General features: G+C 41.7%; 1 protein-coding gene across 5 annotated transcripts; it reads right to left on the bottom strand.

Annotated features, from left to right (window-relative positions):
• Window positions 1-7,887: 7,887 nt before the first annotated feature.
• LOC133621862 (B-cell receptor CD22-like) lies at window positions 7,888-24,583 on the bottom strand. 5 transcript variants are annotated; one of them, XM_061984266.2, is made up of 11 exons: window positions 24,549-24,583; window positions 18,715-19,053; window positions 15,695-15,913; window positions 15,287-15,613; window positions 12,871-13,095; window positions 9,508-9,792; window positions 9,183-9,443; window positions 8,846-8,992; window positions 8,675-8,812; window positions 8,517-8,607; window positions 7,888-8,295 (listed from the first exon to the last, which is right to left on the bottom strand). In XM_061984266.2, the coding sequence occupies exons 1-11, from the start codon at window positions 24,553-24,555 to the stop codon at window positions 7,959-7,961; spliced, it is 2,376 nt and encodes a 791-aa protein (XP_061840250.1). In that variant the 5' UTR covers window positions 24,556-24,583; the 3' UTR covers window positions 7,888-7,958. The 5 variants fall into 5 exon arrangements, with proteins under 5 accessions (XP_061840250.1, XP_061840249.1, XP_061840254.1 ...); XM_061984267.1 differs by having other exon boundaries at window positions 7,972-8,175; window positions 8,241-8,295; window positions 8,675-8,992; XM_061984268.1 differs by having other exon boundaries at window positions 7,972-8,172; window positions 8,241-8,295; window positions 8,675-8,992.
• Between the last annotated feature and the right edge of the window lie 1,008 nt (window positions 24,584-25,591).

Raw genomic sequence — 25,591 nt, 5'->3', positions numbered from 1 at the left:
TCTGCCCCCCGAAAAACCCTCTCCCCTCTTAAGTCCCTGGCAGTCATGTCTCTCTAGCCCAAACAAATGTCCATTATCTCTCTTTCTAACATTCCTCATTCAAGGTTAAGCACACAGTTTTGCAGACAACCAAAAGACCACAATTGGAAGAAAAACACTAGCTGTTTTGTAATATCCATCCATCCATTTTCTACCGCTTATTCCCTTTGGGGTCGCGGGGGGCGCTGGAGCCTATCTCAGCTACAATCGGGCGGAAGGCGGGGTACACCCTGGACAAGTCGCCAACTCATCGCAGGGCCAACACAGATAGACAGACAACATTCACACTCACATTCACACACTAGGGCCAATTTAGTGTTGCCAATCAACCTATCCCCAGGTGCATGTCTTTGGAGGTGGGAGGAAGCCGGAGTACCCGGAGGGAACCCACGCAGTCACGGGGAGAACATGCAAACTCCACACAGAAAGATCCCGAGCCCGGGATTGAACCCAAGACTACTCAGTACCTTCGTATTGTGAGGCAGATGCACTAACCCCTGATTATGAAAATAAAAAGAAGTAACACTTAAATTCGGATATATGTAAATATCTGCCTCCGACAATTCCCCCTTCAGATCTTCTAAAAAGATCTTTATCACTAGTACAACACTACTAAAATACGCCCCTCTTTGAGCAAGCTCGTAAAAAATTAAAAGCATAGTTTCATGGGAGATAAACGGATGGAATCTATGTCAATGTCGTCAATGTCAGGGAAGGAAACTAGCATTTCTTGAAAGTCACCACTTTGCTTGACCCCCTTCAGTGACATAGCAAACCCAGAAATAGGGTGGGGTTGTCCTTCTACAGCTCTAACAATGATGCGGGTGCATAAAAACCTAGCACAAGGGCGATAAAGCAACCGCATGAGGCTATGATGGCCAGGAAAACTCCAACGGAGATCAGGGCGGACTTAATTAGGTCAGACCACCTTCCAAAGGTGCTTTGGAGCCAATCTTTGAAGGGGTCAGAGACACCGGAAACTTCAGTAAGTTCCTTAGACAGGGCATGGAGGCCCTCGAGGGCCCTCTGGACCGAGCCATCGGGGGCGGTGTTGTTAGGAATGAAGGTACAGCATTGGTCACCAAACATTGCACACACACCTTCTTCCTTGGCTAGGATACGGTCAAGGGCTATGCGGTTCTGGACAGCCATGAGGGAAGTTGGGGCAAGTTGTTCAGCAAGTCCCTCAACAGCATCACGAGTCAGGTTGGTCAGTCTTAACAGATTATAAAAAAACTTAGTTAATGCATTCTACATTTTTAGTAGCAGTCACAGGGAAAATAGCACCAATTATAGGAAGGTTCTCGAAACCTGCACAGGATTCACACCACAATTTATGTTGTGGTGGGACCCCCCTTGGTTGTCCAATTGCATCAAAGTAAACACCATCAGGGTTTCTCATCAAATCAAAGGAGCCCGTTACACTCCTCCGAGATAAAACATGGCGTCTTCTGCGGGAAGTTAGAGAGGCCGCTGAAACAGGAGTTCCAAGGGGTGTTAATTTGGTACCCACTAGGGTGACTGGGGTCACCAGTCTAACCATAGCACAAAGTCCAACGGCTGATGTCGGGATTCTAATGTACAATCTGTGCTCCCCACAATACCAGAATAAGTCAGCTCGTGCCCAAGGGCCTATCCTTGAGCCATCTATCAGGGTGGTGCACCAGGAGGGGGTAATGTCACCCAATATGTAGGGTGATGTTGAGGGTCCGGTAAATTGAAAACACGTGTATTTCAGCTTTTGGGCCACAAAGGGAAGAAGTCGGGTGAAATTGTCAACAGGAGGGTACACACTAGCCAACAAATCACAACCTGGCGGTGTGGGTTCAGAAAACAGGGAGATAAGACAGTTTGAGCCATTTGTGTCAGTCAACTTAAAAGGGGTGGGGTAATTGTGGGGAAAGGGACGTCCAGCGGAACAAGCAACACAGTCACCCAGGTCTTGGCTCTTAGCCATGCTAGTCATCCACCTAAGCCACAGGTTGCCTGCACCTGCTCCTAAGGTCAAAGCTACCAGGTCTTCGGTGGTGATGTCATTAGTATACACAGATGTGAGAGCCTTTGTAACGTCACCGAGGTGGAGTGGCACTTTAGGTGCTACAGAGGGGGCATAGGTAGTTAACCCCCTCTCAAGGACATTAATTTTAATAATTCCTTTAGGGTCTGTACCTGTCTGGTCAACCCCCAAAACAACATAAAAGGGACTAGGCATAACACCTGCTCTGGCAATTGTAAGGGAAAGGGGGTTCTGGGACCGATCAAAGTTCCTCTGAAAGGTCATCCCTCTCAGAATAACTTTGAATTCTGGATGTATGCTGGCATATAAAGGGTCCTGGTAATCTAAGGGCCCTGTGTAGTGGGTTACCTGCTTCCAAAAGGGGCACCACTTACCAGAGTATGTTGTCCGCATCTGACACCAGTAGTTCAGGTTTGAGTCGTAACAAAGATAGAGGTTACTAGCACGGTAAGAACTATTTTTTCCCTCGCACTTAATCACACTGCACAGGTCAAAAAAGTAAGTCTTGCTGTCCCCCTTGACCCAGTCTATTTCAAGTCCGCCGTACGTTCTAAGACACTTGTCAGTCACTGTCGTCGGGAAGGAAGAACTGAGACACAAGGTCAGTAGAACAATCCCAAACCCCAGTCCGTCAGGGAATCCTACTGGGTATAACATCCTGCCTTCCAGAAATCAAAATCTGAGTAATTCAGGTAACGAACCGGGGATAAACATCAAACTTTTCACTTAATGTAATGTCACAAATAGTTATGCTGAAAACAAGCAAGGAAAGACTAAGAAACATTTAGCCTATGGACTGGTCTCAAGCAATGGTATACAATATAGAAGTTGATCAGAGTAATGTAGGTAGAAAATCTGGAAGATCTACACGACGGTAGACGGCAGCTCAACGGAGGGAGGTGTCTCTCAGCGTCGTCTTCTGGGCCCCTTCCGTGGCAGGCTCCTTCGCGGGAGTGCGGAGGTAGAGGTGGTACCAGGTGTCCCCTGTACCAGCTAGTCGAAGGGCGTGGGACGTCCGTACCACGACCCTGAAGGGACCATTCCACCTGGGCTCCGTACACTTGCGTTTGATGACCTTGATCTTGACCCTCTCAGTGGACGGAAGGGAATCTGGAGTGGCGGGCTGTCATCCTCGAATCTGTACAGAAGAACTGGCACACAAATTCTGCATTTTGTGTAAAATACCATTTTGGTTTTACGCTGATTCCTTCTTCCAGGGGGGTGTTGATCCTGGGAAGGGGCTGACCTGTATGCAGTTCATAGGGTGAAAAACTCAAAGGGCGGTAAAACAGTTTTATTCACGGACATTCGAATGATCATTAACGCTAATTGCAACATGTCAATCCAATTCAATTTGGTCTGTGCACAGATTTTAGCCAATTCGTTTTTGATGTTCTGGTTCATCCTTTCAACCTTACCTTGGGACTGAGGATGGTACCCCAAACCGAACCTGTGTTGTAGTCCAAGAGCATTTTCGACCAAGGCTAAGTGAGTATTTTTAAAATGGGTGCTTCTGTCTGACCTAATCTTTTTGGGGAAACCATGTCGGGGAATTAGGTCATTCACAAGCCATTTAATTACTGATTTTGCATCCTCTTTTGAGGTTGGGGTTGCTTCCGGCCAACCACTGTGATTGTCAACACAAGTCAGCAAGTATCTTTTCCCTTTCACCGGATTGATCATATCATCCATCCCTCCATCCATTTTCTACCGCTTATTCCCTTTGGGGTCACCGGATTGATCATATCAATGAAGTCAAAAACTATACACGGTTCACCCTCACCTCCTCCATATTCCAAATTGATCTACTAAACTACTATCGATGTGCAAAATGGCTATTTTCAAGTTACAAACTTACAACAATTTAGTTATAACTTCTTACCCACAGGAATACTGTTAAAACTATTTTGTTGTAAGCAGTCCGAATCCAAGAGTCTGAATCCACCCTCCCCTCCCCCTTCTGTTTCTGAAAAAGGGACTGTGTCAGTAATACTATCACTTTCAGAAACATCTAAGAAAAAGGTCAGCTAATAGTCAAGTACAGCAAGATCAGGGGCGGAGGACAGGTCATGTTTGAGGTCAATGAAAGTCATTTCAGTCTCTGGGTGGTATTAGGGTAGGGGATCAGAAATAACTCAAACTCAACTAAACCCTTTATTTTATGTAACTTATTCAATATGGTGAAAGCTTCAAAGTACGCCTATATTTATATTGACACAAATACTAGAAAAATACTAACCTTATGGAAGATGCTTTCTATCAGACTTCTGTCATGGCGACTGTGTGTATGTAATAAGCAACTATAATTGTTTGATATGCTTAAATGTAATGTGTCGCTTTAGCTCAGCTGTTGTGTAGCTGCTAGCTCCTCGTAGCCTACAGCCGGGGTGTCCAAAGTGCAGCCCATAGCTGTGTGCTTAACAGAAAACTTAAACAATAGAAAATGTGGTATTTGGGTGTCGGTGCAATGAGTGGCAGCTACGCCGTGTTTTATCATTGGACCTAAGTCTTTGGTTTTGTAGGCGGGGCAAAGAGCAAAGGAACAATGTGGGACAGCCATTGTGTCCATCTTATACCATGCTAGTTGTAGCAAAGATAGGTCAACATGAGCAGCCACACCTTCTCTTCTATAAAGTGTTTCTCGCTCCCACCCTCGTTGTCTCTTTTTCCAGCCCAAACACATGCCCATTGTCCTCCTCAGCTGGGCACAGGAACAGATAACAAAAAGGAGTATCTGTCCTCCTTACATTCCTAAAGTCAAGGTTAGCACACAGTACTTGCAGACAACCAAAAGACCACAATTGGAAGAACACTAGCTGTTTTGTAATATGACTATGAAAATAAAGAAGTAACACTTAAATACGGATATATGTAAATATCTTCCTCCGACACTACCTACCTCCACACTACAACCATCCGTTTTAATACATGCGTAATCTGTTGAATCGCTTAAGCCGCTGAAATTCGAGTCTGAATCCGAGCTAACGTCGCTATTCCTTGCTGTTCTATCCGCCATGTTTGTTTGTATTGGCATCACTGTGTGACGTCACAGGAAAATGGACGGGTGTATATAACGATGGTTAAAATCAGGCACTTTGAAGCTAATTTAGGGATATTGCGTGATGGGTAAAATTTTGAAAAAAACTTTGAAAAATAAAATAAGCCACTGGGAACTGATTTTTAATGGTTTTAACCCTTCTGAAATTGTGATAATGTTCCCCTTTAACTTAACGTAACTGTTGGGAACTAGCAGGCCATATTTTAAAGACCTACAGGAGTTATCTAAGGGCATCTTTCCTTATTGGAATAATCCCCTAACAAATTTTGGGACCTGGGTTAGATGAAATAAGGCCCAATATTTAAAGAAATGTACACACTACAATTTACAGATACTTCATATTCCCCCCTTCGAGGCAGTTTAACGCCTCGATAAAAAGACTGGCCCAATCAAATGTTTCTGCACAGAAATGTAAATGTCCTGACTCGCTGTCACAACGTTTGCCTTTGTCCAATCCTAAATCGAATTGATTTTGGTCTTCAATTTGGAATTTGCTATTTGTCTAATGCCCTATTTTAGATCCGAGTTCATACTATTTCAGGTTACTTTTAAAGCAGCAAAGTCTAATATGAATAAGTCTAATTCAGCTAACCTCACCGCACCCGTACGTAGATCTTCTTCTGGCCACACGTCCCTTTAAAGAAGCAATCAATCTTCGTCCATGGACACTATACCCCTGTTTCCCCAAGATAACGCTGAATTTGGGTGTAGCCTTCAGTGGACCGACAGGTCAGCTATGATTTTCTAATCCATCTTTATTGTATTGCCATTTATTTTCTATTTATTGATACATTTTTGTTATTCCTATCTATTTGCTCATTTAAAAACGTTTCTGGTGAGGTGTTTATCTCAGTAAATGCAGAGACGGAAAACAATTAATTTCTCTTTAATGCGAGGTCAGGTATAAAAGGCAGCAAGAACTAAAGACGATGGTGTCGAAAAGGTTGGCACACCATGAAAACAAAACACAATCTACTAGGCCGGGCTAGGACAAACCGGGCACACCTGACTGCAGAAAAGGTGTTGAAGCAGGCGGAGGGGGATTCCTTCTGACCACATGGAGAGCTGGGGATTACAAGGAGAGAACCTGGCTACTGCTAGCAAAATGCACTCGGCTAATATATTATGCAGACTAATCAATGTCAGGTGTGTCCAGTTCTTCTGCCAGCCGCACACCAAACTGTGGAAGATACAGAAATAGGCGAGAAAGGCGGCACAACAGATTCTGCAGAGACATTATTTTGTCAGTTGGTTTTCATTCCTATTAACTTACAGTGTTGGGACTAACGCGTTACAAAGTAACACTTTACTGTAACGCCCTTATTTTCGGCGGTAAGTTGTAGTCTAACGCGTTATCTTTTATATTCAGTAACTCAGTTACCGTTACTACATGATGCGTTACTGCGTTATTTTATGTTATTTTTATATAGTATCAGCTAGAAACTGAGAAGATCTGAGTGTGTTTAATTGGAGAGCTGCGGTGTCGTCCTTCTGAATCTTCCTGTCTCACAAGAGGCGCGCTGTGTGTGCGTGTGTGGGGCGGGGGGCGTGTCTGTGTTTACTAACAAGACATCAATGCTGAGCCGAAGCTGAGTTTCTTTACATGGAGATATTCTCACTACTTTTATTTTGTCGAGCACAAAAAAAATAAAATTTGAGTTAAATGTAAGTTGTGTCTTGGATCAAAGATCCCATCTACTGCCCAAAACAGCAATTCAAATCTGCTGAAACACCTACAAAAGCAACATGCTTTGACAAAGCTAGTAGAGAGAGACACACTTCACCTCCACCACCACCTCAGCAACAGCGGTTGGATTTTAACAGAGGGACTGTTAGCCAGGACAACATTGATAGAGCCATTGCAGCGTATGTGCTAGAAGACATGCAGGCTATTTCTACAGTGGAGTCACCCGCTTTCAGGCAGCTAATTAGCATGATAGCAGGCGTCAAACAGCAAATGGCACGAAAACATTTTCCAAGTTCCTGGACACAGTGGACAGTGAGTACATCAACATGGAAATCAACCTAAAGAAGACACTCCCAACTCTGCCTCTGCTCATCATTCAGCACTGAAGATACACACACTGTCAATTCTTTTATATACTCTTTTAATTTTAGACTTATAGAGTGTTTGATTATCACATCACTCTAAATGTATAGACTATAAAGTTCACAAACATAAAGAGGGATCCTAGTGGGCCAGGCCAATCTTTCCTTTTCTCTAAACTAAAACTGGGGAAATGCGTTGTGTGTTCTGGGCTTCAGTACAGTGTTAATGTCCTGAAGACATGATTTTATTTCACAATTCCTTGAGAGAAAAAAGGCCTGGTTAGGCGTGTGTATAGCAGTATGTGTGCTGTATATAGTGACATGACATACAGTATAATCATGTCATGTGTGTCTTCCTTGTGTGAAGCCAGGTTTACAGCTATGTTGTGACATGTTGTTATTATGCGGTTTGTTACTTATGTATGTTATGTTGCAGCTATTTAAAATAGTTTCGTCAATTTGTTCTGGCCCGAAATAAATTGGCCTTTTGAAACATATCTTTGTCTTTATGTGTTTTAGCAGAGTTCAGTGATGCAAATGCATGTCAAGTTGATCAACATATTGTATTATTCTCCAGTGCAATGACAGTACTGAAATGAAGGCTAAAAGGGCATTAATGGGAGCCTTAAAAAAAAGAAGTAACTAAATAGTTACTTTTCACAGTAACGCATTACTTTTTGGTGTAAGTAACTGAGTTAGGAACTGAGTTACTTTTGAAATAAAGTAACTAGTAACTGTAACTAGATACTGGTTTTCAGTAACTAACCCAACACTGTTAACTTATATTTTGTATATTCATTGATTTGAATTAATTCTTCTTTTAATTAGTCTCTCTCTGTTCCTTTGTCCGTGCATGAGTGATGTATTTCTATTCTTGCCTCTTCCTGTTAGACATTTCAGTGCGGGAAGTGAAAATATGAATATTTTAAAACAACTTGGTTGTTCATGGTCAAGATGTCCGTCACAGCGCGTCTTCTGCATCAATGTTCTCATAGTCGCCTTGATCCAGCTGCTGACAAGAGGACACACGATGACAGTGAGACTGCATTCATGACACCAGAACCAACAACATGTCACCTCTGCAGGCTCAACGAGCTCATTTGGATCTGCGGTGGACGAGGGAGACGTTGTCCTGCGATTGTAAAAAAAAAAAAAAAGATCTGCTGAGCTTGTCCAGGAAGTACAAGTAAACACCTTTAACATCATGTTCATTTTAACAAAAACATGATCCGTTTTTACAAAATAACATTTCACACAAACAATGTGGGTTAATTGTGTTACAATGGTTAATCAGATTAATGATGATGGATTCATCTGCATTAAAGCATTCATTTTGACAGTCCTACTTTTTACCTGAAGTGCAGAGTCAGGATGATCAGGATGCCCACGAACACAACAGCAGAACAGAACAGCCTGATGATGTTTATCGTTCTACAGGACATTCCTACACATGGACATGCAGTAGATGTCTTCAGGAGACACAGATGTGTTTTGGACATGAGGGGTCTTACCATTCACGCTCACACCAATGATGTGGCGCCCCCTGCTGTTGTTGGCCTCACAGTAATAATCATGGCCACCCTGCTCTGTGATGTTCCTGATGGTCAGGGTCTGATCTGGACTGATGTCTTTGATGGTCAGCGTCTGACCTGGATTGATGTCTTTGATGGTCAGCGTCTGACCTGATGCCAGAGGAGACGACATGTTCTCCTTGTACCAGGTGTAGCTAGCGGCCGGGTTAGCATCGCTGCTGCAGGTCAGATTCACCAGACTGCCAGCCGACAACTTGTTGGACTGAACTACAGACACGTACGGACGCTTTGGAGCATCTGAAGAACAACATACTTTCATGCAGGAACTCTGGATCATTCATGGAAACTGTCATGAAATAACATGATCCTCTTAACATACTAAACATCCATACTGGAAATGGGTACTTAAAATATGTTGGACTTTGGTGCCAAAAGTAGACGTCCATGTTGGACTGAGTGTACTACTATGTCAGACCTTTGTACTTACATTGGACGTCTATAAAGACTGATGAAGAGGTTACACGTCCATGTTTATTCTCAGACATGCAGTGGAATGTTCCGGCATCTTCAGGACGGATGGAGGTGAAACTGTAATGTTCTTGGAGTGTTTGGGTTAGAGTTCGGCGGTCCTTGTACCAGGTGTAGCTGGCGGTCGGGTTAGCATTGCTGCTGCAGGTCAGATTCACCGACTGTCCCTCAACGATGACAGGAGACCGACTGACGGACAAAGACAACGACCTGGGAGGATCTGAGGAACAGGACATTGTCCTCATCAGTGTCACCACACGTCTTAAGGACATAGATGTACTCACATTGGACATCAATGAAGACGGGTTCTGATGTCTTCTTCCCCAGCTGGTTCTCCACAGTACACCAATACTCTGTTGAGTCTGAAGACTTGATGGACGGGAGGACCAGTTGTCGATCATTACTGAGGACTTCATCATCTGAAGACACATTCTTCTTCTTGTACCAGCAGTAATCAACTGTTGCTGAGGAGTAGTCGAAGTTGTCGATGTCGCAGGTCAGTGTCAGTGGACCACCCTCCAATATGTCACCAGTATCACTCAGAGACACTGAGGGTCTTTTCAGAACATCTGGAGGAAGAACCAAGAAGTTTTGAACAAACATGTTCTTCTTTTCAGCACAGACAAGAACATGAGTCAGTAAAGCAGCAGCAGACCTCCACCAAGGCCAAACACTCCTCAACGCCTTTTACTGCTCCTGACGTGCACATTACACTTGACAGTGCATCGCAATACACGTGCAGCGCCCTCTGCTGGATCTGGTGGATCACTGCCTCACTTTACTCCAATGCCAGACTACAAGGGGACCCCAAACTCCAAACAAACACGCATGATGTACGTATAATATGTGTTTAATATACATACTGCACACAAAAACTTCTCATTTAATTTGTTGCTATTCAAAACATTTTTTAAAGATTAGGGACAAGCGGTAGAAAATAATTAATGGATTTAAAAAATAATTTAAGTCATAATTTAAGTTCAATATATATATATATATACAAATGTAATATTAATATTAATGCATGCAAATTAACCATCCATCCATCTTCTTCCATTTATCTAAAGTAAGGTCATGGGGGCAGCAAAGCCCAGACAGCGTTTCCAGGCCAACGTAGTCAAGTGAATCAATTAAAAAAGAAAAATATACATATATGTACAAAAAATAGCTTATTTATTAATAGTATGTACTCTTATTATTATTGGAGATTACAACATTTTGTATATACAAAATATAATGTATATATATATATATATATATATATATATATATATATATATATATATATATATATATATATATGTATGTGTGGGAAAAAAATCACAAGACTATTTCATCTCTACAGGCCTGTTTCATGAGGGGGTTCCCTCGATCATCAGGAGATTTTAATGGGAGCATTCACATACCATGGTTTGTATAGGGCACAGAGTGGGTGGGTACAGGCTGGTGTAGGGGCGTGGTGATTGGCTCATGTGTTACCTAGGAGGTGTTTCCGTCTGTGGCGGCATGCTGATACAATTTCGCTGCGCTTGTTGAGGGATGACAGGTCTGGACGGTATATGATAAACAGTTTCTCTTTCAAGCATAGGTTGCATCTTTTATTACCACTATTGTAAGGTGTGCTGGATGCAAGAATTTGCCATGTTATTGAATATTCAACATTATTGTCTTTGAGGTCCCAAATGTGTTTGCTGAGTTCTGTGGTATTCCGCAGGTTTTGGTTCCTGAAAGAAGCCTTGTGATTGTTCCATCTGGTTTTAAACTCTCCCTCGGTTAATCCTACATATGTGCCGGATGTGTTAATGTCCTTGCGTGTTACCTTAGATTGGTAGACAACTGATGTTTGTAAGCACCCCCCGTTGAGAGGGCAATCAGGTTTCTTGCGACAGTTGCAGCCTTTGTTGGTTTTGGGGTCGCTCTGTCTGGGGGCCGACGGCTCATTTGCAATTGTTTTGTTGTGGTTTGAGATAATTTGTCGTATATTGTTCATACAGCTGTAGCTCAATTTAATGTTGTTCTTGTTGAATACTTTTCTTAGGCTGTTGCCTTTGGGAAAGTGTTTGTCAATCAGAGTGAGGAATTTGTGGCCAATGTTAGTTGAGACGTTTTTGCTGTATGGGGGGTTGTACCAGATGATGTTGTTTCGTTTTCTGTTCTTTTTTGGTTGGTTTCCTGGCGTGGGTTCATAGGTGAGGGTGAAATTGTATCCGCTTTCATCAAGGGCTTTTTGGTACGGGGGGGTTGCTTGGTCAAATTCAGCTTTGCTAGATGACAGCATCGATAGCCTTTTATTAATTCCGGTAGGTATTCTTTTCATGGTGGTGGGTGGGTGGTTGCTGTCATGGTGCACGTATTGGAGTGTTGTGTTGGATTTCGTGAATGGTTGGTAGCTGTTATTTCTCAGGTTGAAAGTGACATCGAGGAAGTTGACGGTTTGCTTGTTGGCTTCAATCGTGATCCGTAGGCCGTTCTCTTTGAAAATTTGGCATATGCGCTTCTTGGTATTCTCGCTGCTCCTTGGCGAGGCGCGACACACTGCCAGTCCGTCATCACGGTAAATACCAAGGTTCAGGTTGAGGCTAGCGAGCTGGGAGAGGAGGAAACTCCCAACGAGTTCACACGTTTCTGCTCCGTCAAAACTTCCCATAGTGACGTCAAATGTTGCATTGTTCTTTTTGTTGCCATGGTGTACATGCCGCCACAGACGGAAACACCTCCTAGGTAACACATGAGCCAATCACCACGCCCCTACACCAGCCTGTACCCACCCACTCTGTGCCCTATATAAACCATGGTATGTGAATGCTCCCATTAAAATCTCCTGATGATTGAGGGAACCCCTCATGAAACAGGCCTGTAGAGATGAAATAGTCTTGTGATTTTTTTCCCACACATACATATATTGCGCTCTACTACGGTATCGAGCACTATTTTTTGGATAACCTTATTAAGACATATATATATATATATATATATATATATATATATATATATATATATATATATATATATATATATATATATATATATATATATATGTATATGTATGTATGTATATAGCAAGCTTATTATTTTAACTAACTAAGCTCTGCTTCTTCCTACTCCTTTTCAGACAAGCTGTAGTGAGAGACCGATCATGTGATGTATTATATTATAATTGTATGCATTTTTGGAAAAAACTAACACCAACCAACTTGCTTTCCTAGTTACTTGGGCAAAGATGATGTCATTTATATGGATGAACAATAGATGTAACAAATATACAAAAAATGTTTAGTATTGTATAAATATTTATTTTCAATAAGTATTTAATTGTCAATACAGAGTAGTGATCCAATGAAAGGTTCCTGTCTCATAATCTTTAAAGTGCTGTTTTTCTTCTTGATTTTGCCTCAGTGCCTTCCTGCCGACTCTCCCTGTCCGTCACAGTGCCCTATGAAGTCTACCTAGCAACAAGTGCGACGTAAGTAGCAATAATAACTATTCTGCTAGCTGGCTAAACATATTCATCAGCTGGGAGGTGATTTACGTTTGTTTGTGTTGTTTACTACTTTGTAGTTGGAAGAGAAACAAGAAAGATTTGTGTTGTTTTCCTACTGAAGTGCTTTGTAGCGCACCATGTTTTTCCGGAAGAAAGAAGCACTCACACAGAACAGGAGAGGTGGTGACATCATGAACTTGTTGTACAGCACAGATGATGTAGTCTCCAGGTGACAAGGTGACTTCTATTATGGTTCCTTTCTTTATTTTGCCTCCACTGTGATACCACACAAAAGACAAAGTACCTTCTGGAAAGCAGCTTGTGTGACACAACATTTGTGCAACAAGGTGAGAATCTTCAACTCTGACTGACATCACCTGCACCTGCACAGCTGGAGGCCAGAGGAGCAAACATGAAACATGTCATATTAATATTCATTTTAGATACAAGTCACACAACATACACACATGACTGCTTCATCTGGAACACCACTGTCCAAAGTCCAGTTTGCAGCCCACAGCTTGCTTTTGATTGGCTGCTGACTTATTTCTAAATAAAATTACACCTGACCCGCGTTAAAATACTCGAAAAGATTAGTGATTTGGCAGAAAATTTCAAACATAATGTAATATACAGTATTGTACATAATATACATATTTTATTGTCTAATCTAATGTATTCATTGTACAAACACAGTGAAGTTGTTACGTTGTGTAAATGGTAAATAAAAACAGAATACAATGATTTGCAAATCCCTTTCAACTTATATTCAATAGAATAGACTGCAAAGACAAGATACTTAACGTTGGAACTGGTAAACTTTGTTATTTTTTGCAAATAGTAGCTCATTTGAAATTTTATGTCTGCAACATGATTCAAAGAAGCTGGCACAAGTGGCAAAAAAGACTGAGAAAGTTGAGGAATGCTCGTCAAACACTTATTTGGAACATCCCACAGGTGAACGGGCAAATTGGGAACAGGTGGGTGCCATGATTGGGTATAAAAGCAGCTCCCATGAAATGCTCAGTCATTCACAAACAAGGACGGGGCGAGGGTCACCACTTTGTCAACAAATGCCTGAGCAAATTGTTTAAGAACAACATTTCTCAAACAGCTATTGCAAGGAATTCAGGGATTTCACCATCTACGGTCTGTAATATCATCAAAAGGTTCAGAGGATCTGGAGAAATCGCTGCACGTAAGCCATGATATTACGGACCTTCGATCACTCAGGCGGTACTGCATCAAAAAGCGACATCAGTGTGTAAAGGATATCACCACATGGGCTCAGAATCACACTTCAGAAAACCACTGTCAGTAACTACAGTTGGTCGCTACATCTGTAAGTGCAAATTAAAACTCTACTGTGCAAAGCGAAAACCATTTATCAACAACACCCAGAGACGCTGCCGGCTTCACTGGGCCCGAGCTTATCTAGGATGGACTGATGCAAAGTGGAAAAGTATTCTGTGGTCTGACGAGTCCACATTTACATTTTTTGGGGGAAACTGTGGACGTCGTGTCCTCTGGAACAAAGAGGAAAAGAACCATCCGGATTGTTCTAGGCGCAAAGTGTAAAAGCCAGCATGTGTGATGGTATGGGGGTGTATTAGTGCCCAAGACATGGGTAACTTCTGTGAAGGCACCATTAATGCTGAAAAGGTACATACAGGTTTTGGAGCAACATATGTTGCCATCCAAGCAACGTTATCATGGACGCCCCTGCTTATTTCAGCAAGACAATGCCAAGCCACATGTTTCATCAACGTGGCTTCGTAGTAAAAGAGTGCGGGTACTAGACTGGCCTGCCTGTAGTCCAGACCTGTCTCTCATTGAAAAAGTGTGGTGCATTATGAAGCCTAAAATACCACAACGGAGACTGTTGTTAAAGTTAAAGTACCAATGATTGTCACACACACACTAAGTGTGGTGAAATTTGTCCTCTGCATTTGACCCATCCCCTGATTCACCCCCTGGGAGGTGAGGGGAGCAGTGGGCGGCAGCGGTGCCACGCCCGGGAATCATTTTTGGTGATTTAACCCCCAATTCCAACCCTTGATGCTGAGTGCCAAAGCAGGGAGGTAATGGGTCTCATTTTTATAGTCTTTGGTATGACTCGGCCGGGGTTTGAACTCACAACCTACCCATCTCAGGGCGGACACTCTAACCACTAGGCCACTGAGTAGGTCGAACACCATGAGCTGTACATCAAGCAAGAATTGGAAAGAATTCCGCCTGAAAGGCTTCAAAAATGTGTCTCCTCAGTTCCCAAACGTTTACTGAGTGTTGTTAAAAGGAAAGGCCATGTAACACAGTGGTAAAAAAAATGCCCCTGTAACAACTTTTTTGCCATTCAATTCTAAGTTCATGATTATTTGCACCAACAAAAAAACATTTTTCTCAGTGTGAACATGAAATATCTTGTCTTTGCAGTCTATTCAATTGAATATAAGTTGAAAAGGGATTTGCAAATCATTGTGTTCTCTTTTTATTTACCATTTACACAACGTGACAACTTCACTGCTTTTGGCTTTTGTAATATAGTTGTGTTATTGGGCATGTTTGGTCAGGTGTGTTCATACCTGTTACTGTCAAGGTGCTTCCAGGTAAAATACTCCTCCATTCAAAAACATAATAAGTGATGAATTTGAAGCGGTACTCAGCAGAATCACTCTGCCTCACATCTTTTATTCTCAGTGTGCTTTTTCCAGAAGTCTCTGAAGGTAATTCATACCGAGGGTCTTCAGTGATGGAGGGGTTCCCCGGGTCACTAGAATCTGTACGGAACCAGAATTGTGTCTGGGTATTTACATAGCTCGTGTATTCACAGCTAATGTCCACTGATGATCCTTGGATGGCACAGATGCGTCTCTGGTAGTAAACCACCTTGTTACATGACCTGTACACACCTGAAAGACAGAAGAAGCATTGAGCTGAGTCAGCACAAAGTTACATGTGACGTGCAGCAGAAGACTGAAGAGTCCACTCACACTCTGGAGGAGACACAACTTGCTCGTGTCCTCTTACAGCACAGGAGTAACTGTTTATGGAGTCATACTCTACTTTGTACACTTGGGACTCTGCATTTGGGATTTCCTCTCCATTCTTATACCAGACGTATGAAGGAGACCGAGGACTGCAAGTGCTGCTGACACACTTCAGATCATACATATTTCTAGACCAGGACTCTGGCACTTGTACTTTCAGATCTGGAATGAAAGGAAAACTTCAATCATTTCAAAACAAAAGTCTTCATGTCCACTTCCACCAAAGGCAGTACAGTTTGGATCAGTTTTTTGTCCTCATAAGTTGTGAAGAGTACCAAAATAACTTTTCGCGGTGCCAAGTACATTAGTAGGGCAGCCAAAGGGGCGGGGCTAGAGACAGTGCAGTGTGCCGATTGGAGGACAGCGAACGGTCACTTCCGGAATGTGAGGACGCCCCAAAAACCAAGATGTCCTCCATTGATGTCACTGCGGCTGGGCCCCGCCTACTCACAGTCGGCGCCAGCAAGGCTTAAATCACGATCAGAAATTGACAAAAGTTCATTTCCTTTGAATGTACTTTTCCTAAATATACAAAAGTGTTTTTGATTGATTGATTGAGACTTTTATTAGTAGATTGCACAGTACAGTGAATATTCCGTACAATTGACCACTAAATGGTAGCACCCCAATAAGTTTTTCAACTGGTTTAAGTCCACGTTAATCAATTCATGGTAAAGACTGGTGTTTAGGGATGTCCGATAATGGCTTTTTGCCGATATCCGATATTCCGATATTGTCCAACTCTTTAATTACCGATACCGATATCAACCGATATATACAGTCGTGGAATTAACACATTATTATGCCTAATTTGGACAACCAGGTATGGTGAAGATAAGGTACTTTAAAAAAAAAAAAAAAAAGATAAATAAATTAAAAACATTTTCTTGAATAAAAAAGAAAGTAAAACAATATAAAAACAGTTACATAGAAACTAGTAATGAATGAAAATGAGTAAAATTAAGTGTTAAAGGTTAGTGGAGCAGCAGCACGCACAATCATGTGTGCTTACGGACTGTATCCCTTGCAGACTGTATTGATATATATTGATATATAATGTAGGAACCACAATATTAATAACAGAAAAAAACAACCCTTTTGTGTGAATGAGTTGGGGAGGGAAGTTTTTTGGGTTGGTGCACTAGTTGTAAGTGTATCTTGTGTTTTTTATGTTGATTTAATAAAAAAAATAAAAAAAATAAATAAAAAAAACGATAATAAAAAAAACGAAACCGATAATTTCCGATATAACATTTTAACCAATTTATCGGCCGATAATATCGGCTGGTGTTAGAATAATTGTTTGTAAGTTATCACAAAAACTTTGTGTTACATTGAGTGCCCGGTGAGAAGCAAAAGCTGTCTTAGAACCTACCAAGATTAAGGCTTGTAAAACTCCACTCTGTAGGGGGGGAAGCAACATGAAGGTGTTCTGTTTCCTTTCATGTATGGTCATCAACAGAAAGATATTGTTTCAACCCAAGGACTACAAAGCGGAGAGAAGGCAGGATCTGCCCAATTTCCAGACGACCTCTTTTTGAACCTGTTATGATCCGCTGCCCGGATCATATTTTTTGTTTACGTTTTCAAGAGACTTGTGTTTTTGGTTAGTTTTGGACTCCTTGAGTACCTGTTTTGTACACCTGAGTTTGTTTCCATGGCTGCTTATTATTTTCACCTGCCGCGTTTGTTCCCGACACGCACCTGTTTGTCATCACTGACATTATTATTTAAGTCTGTCCTCCCTGTCATTCGTTCTGGCTTCGTAGTTTGTTTTCATGCAACAGTTGACGACTTTTTGTTCTGGCTCTGTACCTGTTAGCTTCCACGCTAAACTCCTTTTTTTACCTTCTAGCTCCCATGCTAGCTCTTTTAGTTTTTGTCTTATGTGCTATGAGCACCCTTTTCTTTGTTCCAGTATAATTTAGTCCGGTAAATAAATCATTTATTTTACCTTCACGCTGTGTCCGAAGTCCGTTGCATCCTGGGAGAACGAAACCCCGCATCACAATGCGCCCCGGTCGTCACAGAACCTCCTTTTTCAACTGTTTTATGAACCTCTTTTTGAACTCTTTTACGACCTTTTCTGCAAACTGTTTACGGCTAGAGATGCCGATAAATAGGTTAAAATGTAAAAGCCACCATTAATGCTGAAAGGTACATACCGGTTTTGGAGCAACATATGTTGCCATCCAAGCAACGTTGTCATGGACGCCCCTGCTTATGCCAAGCCACGTGCTACAACAGCGTGACTTCGTAGTAAAAGAGTGTGGGTACTAGACTGGCCTGCCTGTAGTCCAGACCTGCCTCCCATTGAAAATGTGTGGCGCATTGTGAAGCCTAAAATACCACAAGGGAGACCCCCGGACTGTTGAACAACTTAAGCTGTACATCAAGCAAGAATGGGAAAGAATTCCACCTGAGAAGCTTCAAAAATGTGTCTCCTCAGTTCCCAAACATTAACTGAGTGTTGTTAAAAGGAAAGGCTATGTAACACAGTGGTAAAAATGCCCTTGTGACAACATTTTGCAATGTGTTGCTGCTATTAAATTCTAAGTTAATGATTATTTGCAAAAAAAAAATGAAGTTTCTCAGTGTGAACATGAAATATCTTGTCTTTGCAGTCTATTCAATCGAATATAAATTGAAAAGGATTTGCAAATCATTGTAATTTGCTTTTATTTACCATTTACACAACGTGACAACTTCACTGCTTTTGGCTTTTTGTATGTTCACGTTTGATATGTTTTAATAATTCATTTAATCTTGACAGTACCACATAGAGATGTGTTTTATTTGATGATGTGGGTTGATTGATTAATGATGGTATTTTGAGAGGTATTTATTGAAGTCGGACTAAGTAGGACCTCACGTGAAATGCATGCCCCGCCTACTCACAGCAGACAATCCTGACCTCAAACTGGACTGAGCTTGGTGGAAATGTGTTTCATGAAAAGCAGTACCAGTGAAGGTCACTTTGACAGCAGGCGTGACTTTGAACTCTCCTTTGGAATGGTTAGTTGTGAATCTGAACATGTACTCGTCACTCCATCTCACGTCTGCGATGGTCAGACTGCAGTTGTTGCCATGACACTCAGACTGCACACCACCAAAGTACAGAGGGCGCAGTCTCAGTTCTTCCTTTGAATCTTTGGTGAACCAAAATGTTTCCTTGACCTTGATGTCACGCCCGTCTTCTGTGGGCGGGAACGTAAAGGAGCACTGAAGCTTCACAGTGGATCCTCTAATTGCACAGATCTCCTTCTCAGTGTAGGTCCCCCCCCACTCATCACCGAGCAGCCCTGAAACACACATCGTCATCAATGACATCATAAAATGATCACTTAAAGATCGGTCGACTCGTCGGATTATGGAGTGTAAACACATGCAGTTGTTCTAATCGACCACAGGCCTTTAAATTCAAATCGTCATATTTTAGGCACGTGCTAACTGACAATAAAGATGACTACTTCATCCAGGAATATTCATCAATACTGTAACCGTGCTGCTTGTCGGGCTGTCACAAAAATAATAACTCTATTAAAAGCAAGAACATGCAAAGTGCTGACAAAAACAAAGTCTCAGATTGTATGTAAACAGAGGACAGGGACAGTTTACAACAAAGAAAACCAAAACTACAACCCTTTGGCAAAAATTAAAGTTTAAATACCAATGATTGTCACACACACACACACTAGGTGTGGTGAAATTTGTCCTCTGCATTTGACCCATCCCCTTGTTCAGCCCCTTGGGAGGTGAGGGGAGCAGTGAGTAGCAGCAGCAGCAGTGGCCGCGCTCGAGATGGTGGCGGCGGCGGGGTTGAGGTGGGCGGGGTTGGGGGGGTGGTAGCTGGGGTCCCGGAAGAGTTAGTGCTGCAAGGGGTTTCTGGGTATTTGTTCTGTTGTGTTTATGTTAACTATTACTACCATCTTGTCAATGTCAAAATACAAACGTTTGTGCTGCAAAATGTTTTGTCTTTTATAGTTATTACAAGTTTTTATGTTATGTCCAACGGGCACAAGACAATTAAACAACATTGACAAATTGTTGAATTAGGTCTTGATTAGAGATGTCCGATAATGGCTTTTTTGCCAATATACGATATTCCGATATTGTCCAACTCTTAATTACCGATTCCGATATCAACCGATACCGATATATACAGTCGTGGAATTAACACATTATTATGCCTAATTTTGTTGTGATGCTCCGCTGGATGCATTAAACAATGTAACAAGGCTTTCCAAAATAAATCAACTCAAGTTATGGAAAAAAATGCCAACATGGCACTGCCATATTTATTATTGAAGTCACAAAGTGCATTATTTTTTTTAACATGCCTCAAAACAGCAGCTTGGAATTTGGGACATGCTCCCTGTAGCGGGGGGTGTATATTGTAGCGTCGCGGAAGAGTTGGTGCTGCAAGGGGTTTCTGGGTATTTGTTCTGTTGTGTTTATGTTGTGTTACGGTGCGGATGTTCTCCCGAAATGCGTTTGTTATTCTTGTTTAGTGTGGTTTCACAGTGTGGCGCATATTTGTAACAGTGTTAAAGTTGTTTATACGGCCACCCTCAGTGTGACCCGTATGGCTGTTGACCAAGTATGCCTTGCATTCACTTATTTGTGTATAAAAGCCGCATATATTATGTGACTGGGCCGGCACGCTGTTTGTATGGAGGAAAAGCGGACGTGACGACAGGTTGTAGAGGACGCTAAAGACAGTGCCTTTTAGGCACGCCCCCAATAATGTTGTCCGGGTGGAAATCGGGAGAAATTTGGGAGAATGGTTGCGCCAGGAGATTTTCGGGAGGGGCACTGAAATTCGGGAGCCTCCCGGGAAAAACGGGAGGGTTGGCAAGTATGGGGCGGACACTCAGTGGCTTAGTGGTTAGAGTGGTTAGAACAGGCCTGGGCAATTATTTTGACTCGGGGGCCAAATTTAGAGAAAAAAATGTCTATTTTTAGGTAAACTAACACAAAACCTCACAATAAAGTCTGATTGAATGCTAAAAATATTATGACAGACCGCCTTAAAAACGGAATGGAATTGTTTTATTTTTGTATAAACGATAAAACCCTGACTATTGAGAACATATGAACGTCACACCCCCTCTCAATCAACATGTTTTACAATCAAGCCAAATGCAACAAAAATGCATCGGAATATGAACGCAAAGGGTAAAAAAAGAAAAACACCTACAATCTGATATATCTGATACGTCACTAAGCTTTCGAACTTGCTTGTAAAAATCATTTCAGGATGGCCTCTCTGGAAACACTGTGTGGAAACGCTCCCCACCCACACTGCTTGGTGCCTCGTCTGACCTGCTGTGACGTAGATTACCATGGTAACTAGTAGGGTTGTACGGTATACCGGTATTAGTATAGTACCGCGATACTAATGAAGCTTATTCAGTACCATACCGCCTCTGAAAAGTACCGGTCTGCCACACCCTAAGATTTTTTGTTAAAATAAAGCCAATAATGCCATTTTTTCTGGTCCCCTTTATTTAGAAAAGTATCGAAAAGTACCGAAAAGTATCGAAATAATATTGGTATCAGGACAACACTAGCAACAAAAATATCATGCAAAAGCGCAGATTCCAACCATTGAAATACTTTTTAATAGGGATGTCCGATAATGGCTTTTTGCCGATTTCCGATATTGTCCAACTCTTTAATTACCGATACCGATATCAACCGATACCGATATATACAGTCGTGGAATTAACACATTATTATGCCTAATTTGGACAACCAGGTATGGTGAAGATAAGGTCCTTTTTTTAAAATAATAATACAATAAAGTAAGATAAATAAATTAAAAACATTTTCTTGAATAAAAAAGAAAGTAAAACAATATAAAAACAGTTACATAGAAACTAGTAATGAATGAAAATGAGTAAAATTAAGTGTTAAAGGTTAGTACTATTAGTGGAGCAGCAGCACGCACAATCATGTGTGCTTACGGACTGTATCCCTTGCAGACTGTATTGATATATATTGATATATAATGTAGGAACCACAATATTAATAGCAGAAAAAAACAACCCTTTTTTGTGAATGAGAGTAAATGGGGGTGGGGGGGGGGGGGGGTTGGGTTGGTGCACGAATTGTAAAAACGATACCGATAAAAAAACGATACCAATAATTTCCGATATTACATTTTAAAGCATTTATCGGACATCTCTACTTTGTATAGTTGAAGACTTACTGGGCATTAGAAAACATGACTGCACATCATAATGGCAGCTACACTTTCCATCTTAAAGATCTAAAAAAATTTGGGGGGAATGTTCGGCGGGCCAGATTAAAAAGCTTAACGGTCCGCATGTGGCCCCCGGGCCTTAATTTGCCCAGGTCTGGGTTAGAGTGTCCGCCCTGAGATGGGTAGGTTGTGAGTTCAAACCCCGGCCGAGTCATACCAAAGACTATAAAAATGGGAGCCATTACCTCCCTGCTTGGCACTCAGCATCAAGGGTTGGAATTGGGGGTTAAATCACCAAAAATGATTTCCAGGCACGGCCAAAGCTGCTGCTCACTGCTCCCCTCACCTCCCAGGGGGTGATCAAGAGGGTGGGTCAAATGCAGAGGACAAATTTCACCACACCTAGTGTGTGTGTGTGACAATCATTGTTACTTTAACTTTAACTTTAACTTAACCACTAGGCCACTGAGTAGGTCAAAAAAATTGACGAATCAGCAGACTGGTAGGATGTTCATTCACTTGTTTCATTTTGTAGACAAAACGCAGATCAGGGACACAAAGTTACGATGGTACTTGGAGACATGTTTTCCTCTTGGGGAAGAAAGTTTGAGAACCACTGATATAGCTGATAGAATTGATACTTTTTTTTTTTGCAAACGTGAGGTTAAAGGGGAACATTATCACCAGACCTATGTAAGCGTCAATATATACCTTGATGTTGCAGAAAAAAGACCATATATTTTTTTAACCGATTTCCGAACTCTAAATGGGTGAATTATGGCGAATTAAATGCCTTTCTAATATTCGCTCTCGGAGCGATGACGTCACAACGTGGCGTCACATCGGGAAGCAATCTGCCATTTTCTCAAACACCGAGTCAAATCAGCTCTGTTATTTTCCCGTTTTTTCGACTGTTTTCCGTACTTTGGAGACATCATGCCTCGTCGGTGTGTTGTCGGAGGGTGTAACAACACGAACAGGGACGGATTCAAGTTGCACCAGTGGCCCAAAGATGCGAAAGTGGCAAGAAATTGGACGTTTGTTCCGCACACTTTACCGACGAAAGCTATGCTACGACAGAGATGGCAAGAATGTGTGGATATCCTGCGACACTCAAAGCAGATGCATTTCCAACCATAAAGTCAAAGAAATCTGCCGCCAGACCCCCATTGAATCTGCCGGAGTGTGTGAGCAATTCAGGGACAAAGGACCTCGGTAGCACGGCAAGCAATGGCGGCAGTTTGTTCCCGCAGACGAGCGAGCTAAACCCCCTGGATGTCTTGGCTCACACCGTCCCTTATGCCACCGAAGATGATCAAGAGAAGAATATCGACCCTAGCTTCCCTGGCCTGCTGATATCAACTCCAAAACTGGACAGATCAGCGGATGAGGGTATGTCTACAGAATATATTAATTGATGAAAATTGGGCTGTCTGCACTCTCAAAGGGCATGTTGTTGCCAAATGTATTTCATATGCTGTAAACCTAGTTCATAGTTGTTAGTTTCCTTTAATGCCAAACAAACACATACCAATCGTTGGTTAGAAGGCGATCGCCGAATTCGTCCTCGCTTTCTCCCGTGTCGCTGGCTGTCGTGTCGTTTTCGCTTGCATACGGTTCAAAGCGATATGGCTCAATAGCTTCAGTTTCTTCTTCAATTTCGTTTTCGCTACCTGCCTCCACACTACAACCATACGTTTCAATACATGCGTAATCTGTTGAATCGCTTAAGCCGCTGAAATCCGAGTCTGAATCCGAGCTAATGTTGCTATAGCTTGCTGTTCTATCCGCCATGTTTGTTTGTGTTGGCTTCACTATGTGACGTCACAGGAAAATGGACGGGTGTTTATAACGATGGTTAAAATCAGGCACTTTGAAGCTTTTTTTAGGGATATTGCGTGATGGGTAAAATTTTGAAAAAAACTTTGAAAAATATAATAAGCCACTGGGAACTGATTTTTAATGGTTTTAACCATTCTGAAATTGTGATAATGTTCCCCTTTAAGAATGATAAAATATGAATTCAAACATTGCCTGCACAATTGATGGAGCCTCTAAGGTGGCCACAGCTTGACTCTAGAACAGATTGTTTCAATTTGCAACATTTCCAATGTTTTGTACAAGAAAGTATTGTGTTCGCCGCAAATGGGGACTTTCTGCCATTTTGGGCACTTCTTACTTTTCTGAAAGACTCTACTTTCCGTCTTCTGGTTCTCGTCTAAGATGAACTGTTTTGGAATGTGTCATTGTGAAGAAAGTGGAGATGTTACTTATTTCCTCCACGCCTGTTGGCTGCTGAACACTTGACTGCAATCACTGAGCAGACGCAACATGAATTAGCTTGAAGGTTTGTCACCTATTACTTCCTGTCCTTCATGGATTGTGTTCATAAAGAATGTTCCACTGCAAATTGCACATTTATCTGACATTACTGATACAAAATCCAAACTCATGCAGAGATGCTGCTGGTGTGGAAAACACAGACAGCTTCTATGTTAAAGTTGCTAGCGTGAGAGTCTATGTAGGAACGCAATATTTTATAAATCGCAGTCAAGACTTTAACCAAATAAAAAAGTAGAGGTTTAGTACCTGGCATGCAGAGAAGGAGGACCACCAACCCGGTCTTCAGACTCATACTGTAGTGAGTGAAGGAGTAGAAATGAGGAGGATGTGGTCATGGCGTTCAAAGAAATAGACAGGAAGACGTGACCTTCGTCTTTCTCTTCTTGACAAACCACTTTATCAAATGCACTTTTTGGTGTTTTTTTCTTTGCAGGTTCCTGTAATAACACACTTCCGAGACTTTAAAGCAGGCAAAAGAGTGCTTTCAAATGACGGCAGTTTCTTTCGGGGGACCTAGGATGGAATTTATCCGGATGGTTCTTTTCTTCTTTGGGCCGTAGGACACGACGTCCACAGTTTCCAAAAACAATTTGAAATGTGGACTCGTCAGACCACAGAACACTTTTACACTTTGCGTCAGTCCGTCTTCGATGAGCTCGGGCCCAGCGAAACCAGCTGCGTTTCTGGGTGTTGTTGATAAATAGAAAGTACTTTATTGATCCCTGGGGGAAATTCAGCACCACAGTTCGCTCACAATAAACAATAAACACTTAGGTATTTTTTTTTACATGTGAATAATATAAATACAGTCTATTATACAGCATTATTCACATGTGAATAACATAAATACAGTCTATTATGCAGCAATATTCACATGTGAATAATATAAATACAGTCTATTGTACAGCATTATTCATATTTGAATAACATAAATACAGTCTATTATACAGCATTTTCATTTTTGAATAATATAAATAGTCTATAATACAGCATTGTTCACATGTGAATAACATAAATACAGTCTATTATACACAGGCCGGGCCCTAACCAATCTGGCGCTCTAGGCAAGATTTTAGGTGGCGCCCCCCCACATCGGCAGTGAAGTATATACAGATATACTCACAAGAACCCGAATAGCTTTGTCTTTGACCTTTTTTTTTTTTTTACTTACAACTATACCTAATATATAAAGGGGTGGAAAAGTGACTATTACCTGCAGGGCAAACATTAGCTAACCAGAAGGCAATAACAATGTAAACAAAAAACACCTGCTTAAAAGATCTAATACA

This window comes from Nerophis lumbriciformis, linkage group LG25, assembly GCF_033978685.3.
Source record: "Nerophis lumbriciformis linkage group LG25, RoL_Nlum_v2.1, whole genome shotgun sequence".
Classification (NCBI taxonomy): Eukaryota; Metazoa; Chordata; class Actinopteri; order Syngnathiformes; family Syngnathidae; genus Nerophis; species Nerophis lumbriciformis.
This window is presented reverse-complemented; position numbering and strand designations above follow the sequence as displayed.

Coding starts and splice junctions, on each gene's coding strand:
- LOC133621862 (XM_061984265.2), bottom strand. Junction 9,793..12,870: donor CACCACCTCTCCTGTTCTGT/GTGAGTGCTTCT, acceptor TTCTTCCTCCAG/ATGTTCTGAAAAGACCCTCA. Junction 8,993..9,182: donor AGTCTTTATAGACGTCCAAT/GTAAGTACAAAG, acceptor GTTGTTCTTCAG/ATGCTCCAAAGCGTCCGTAC.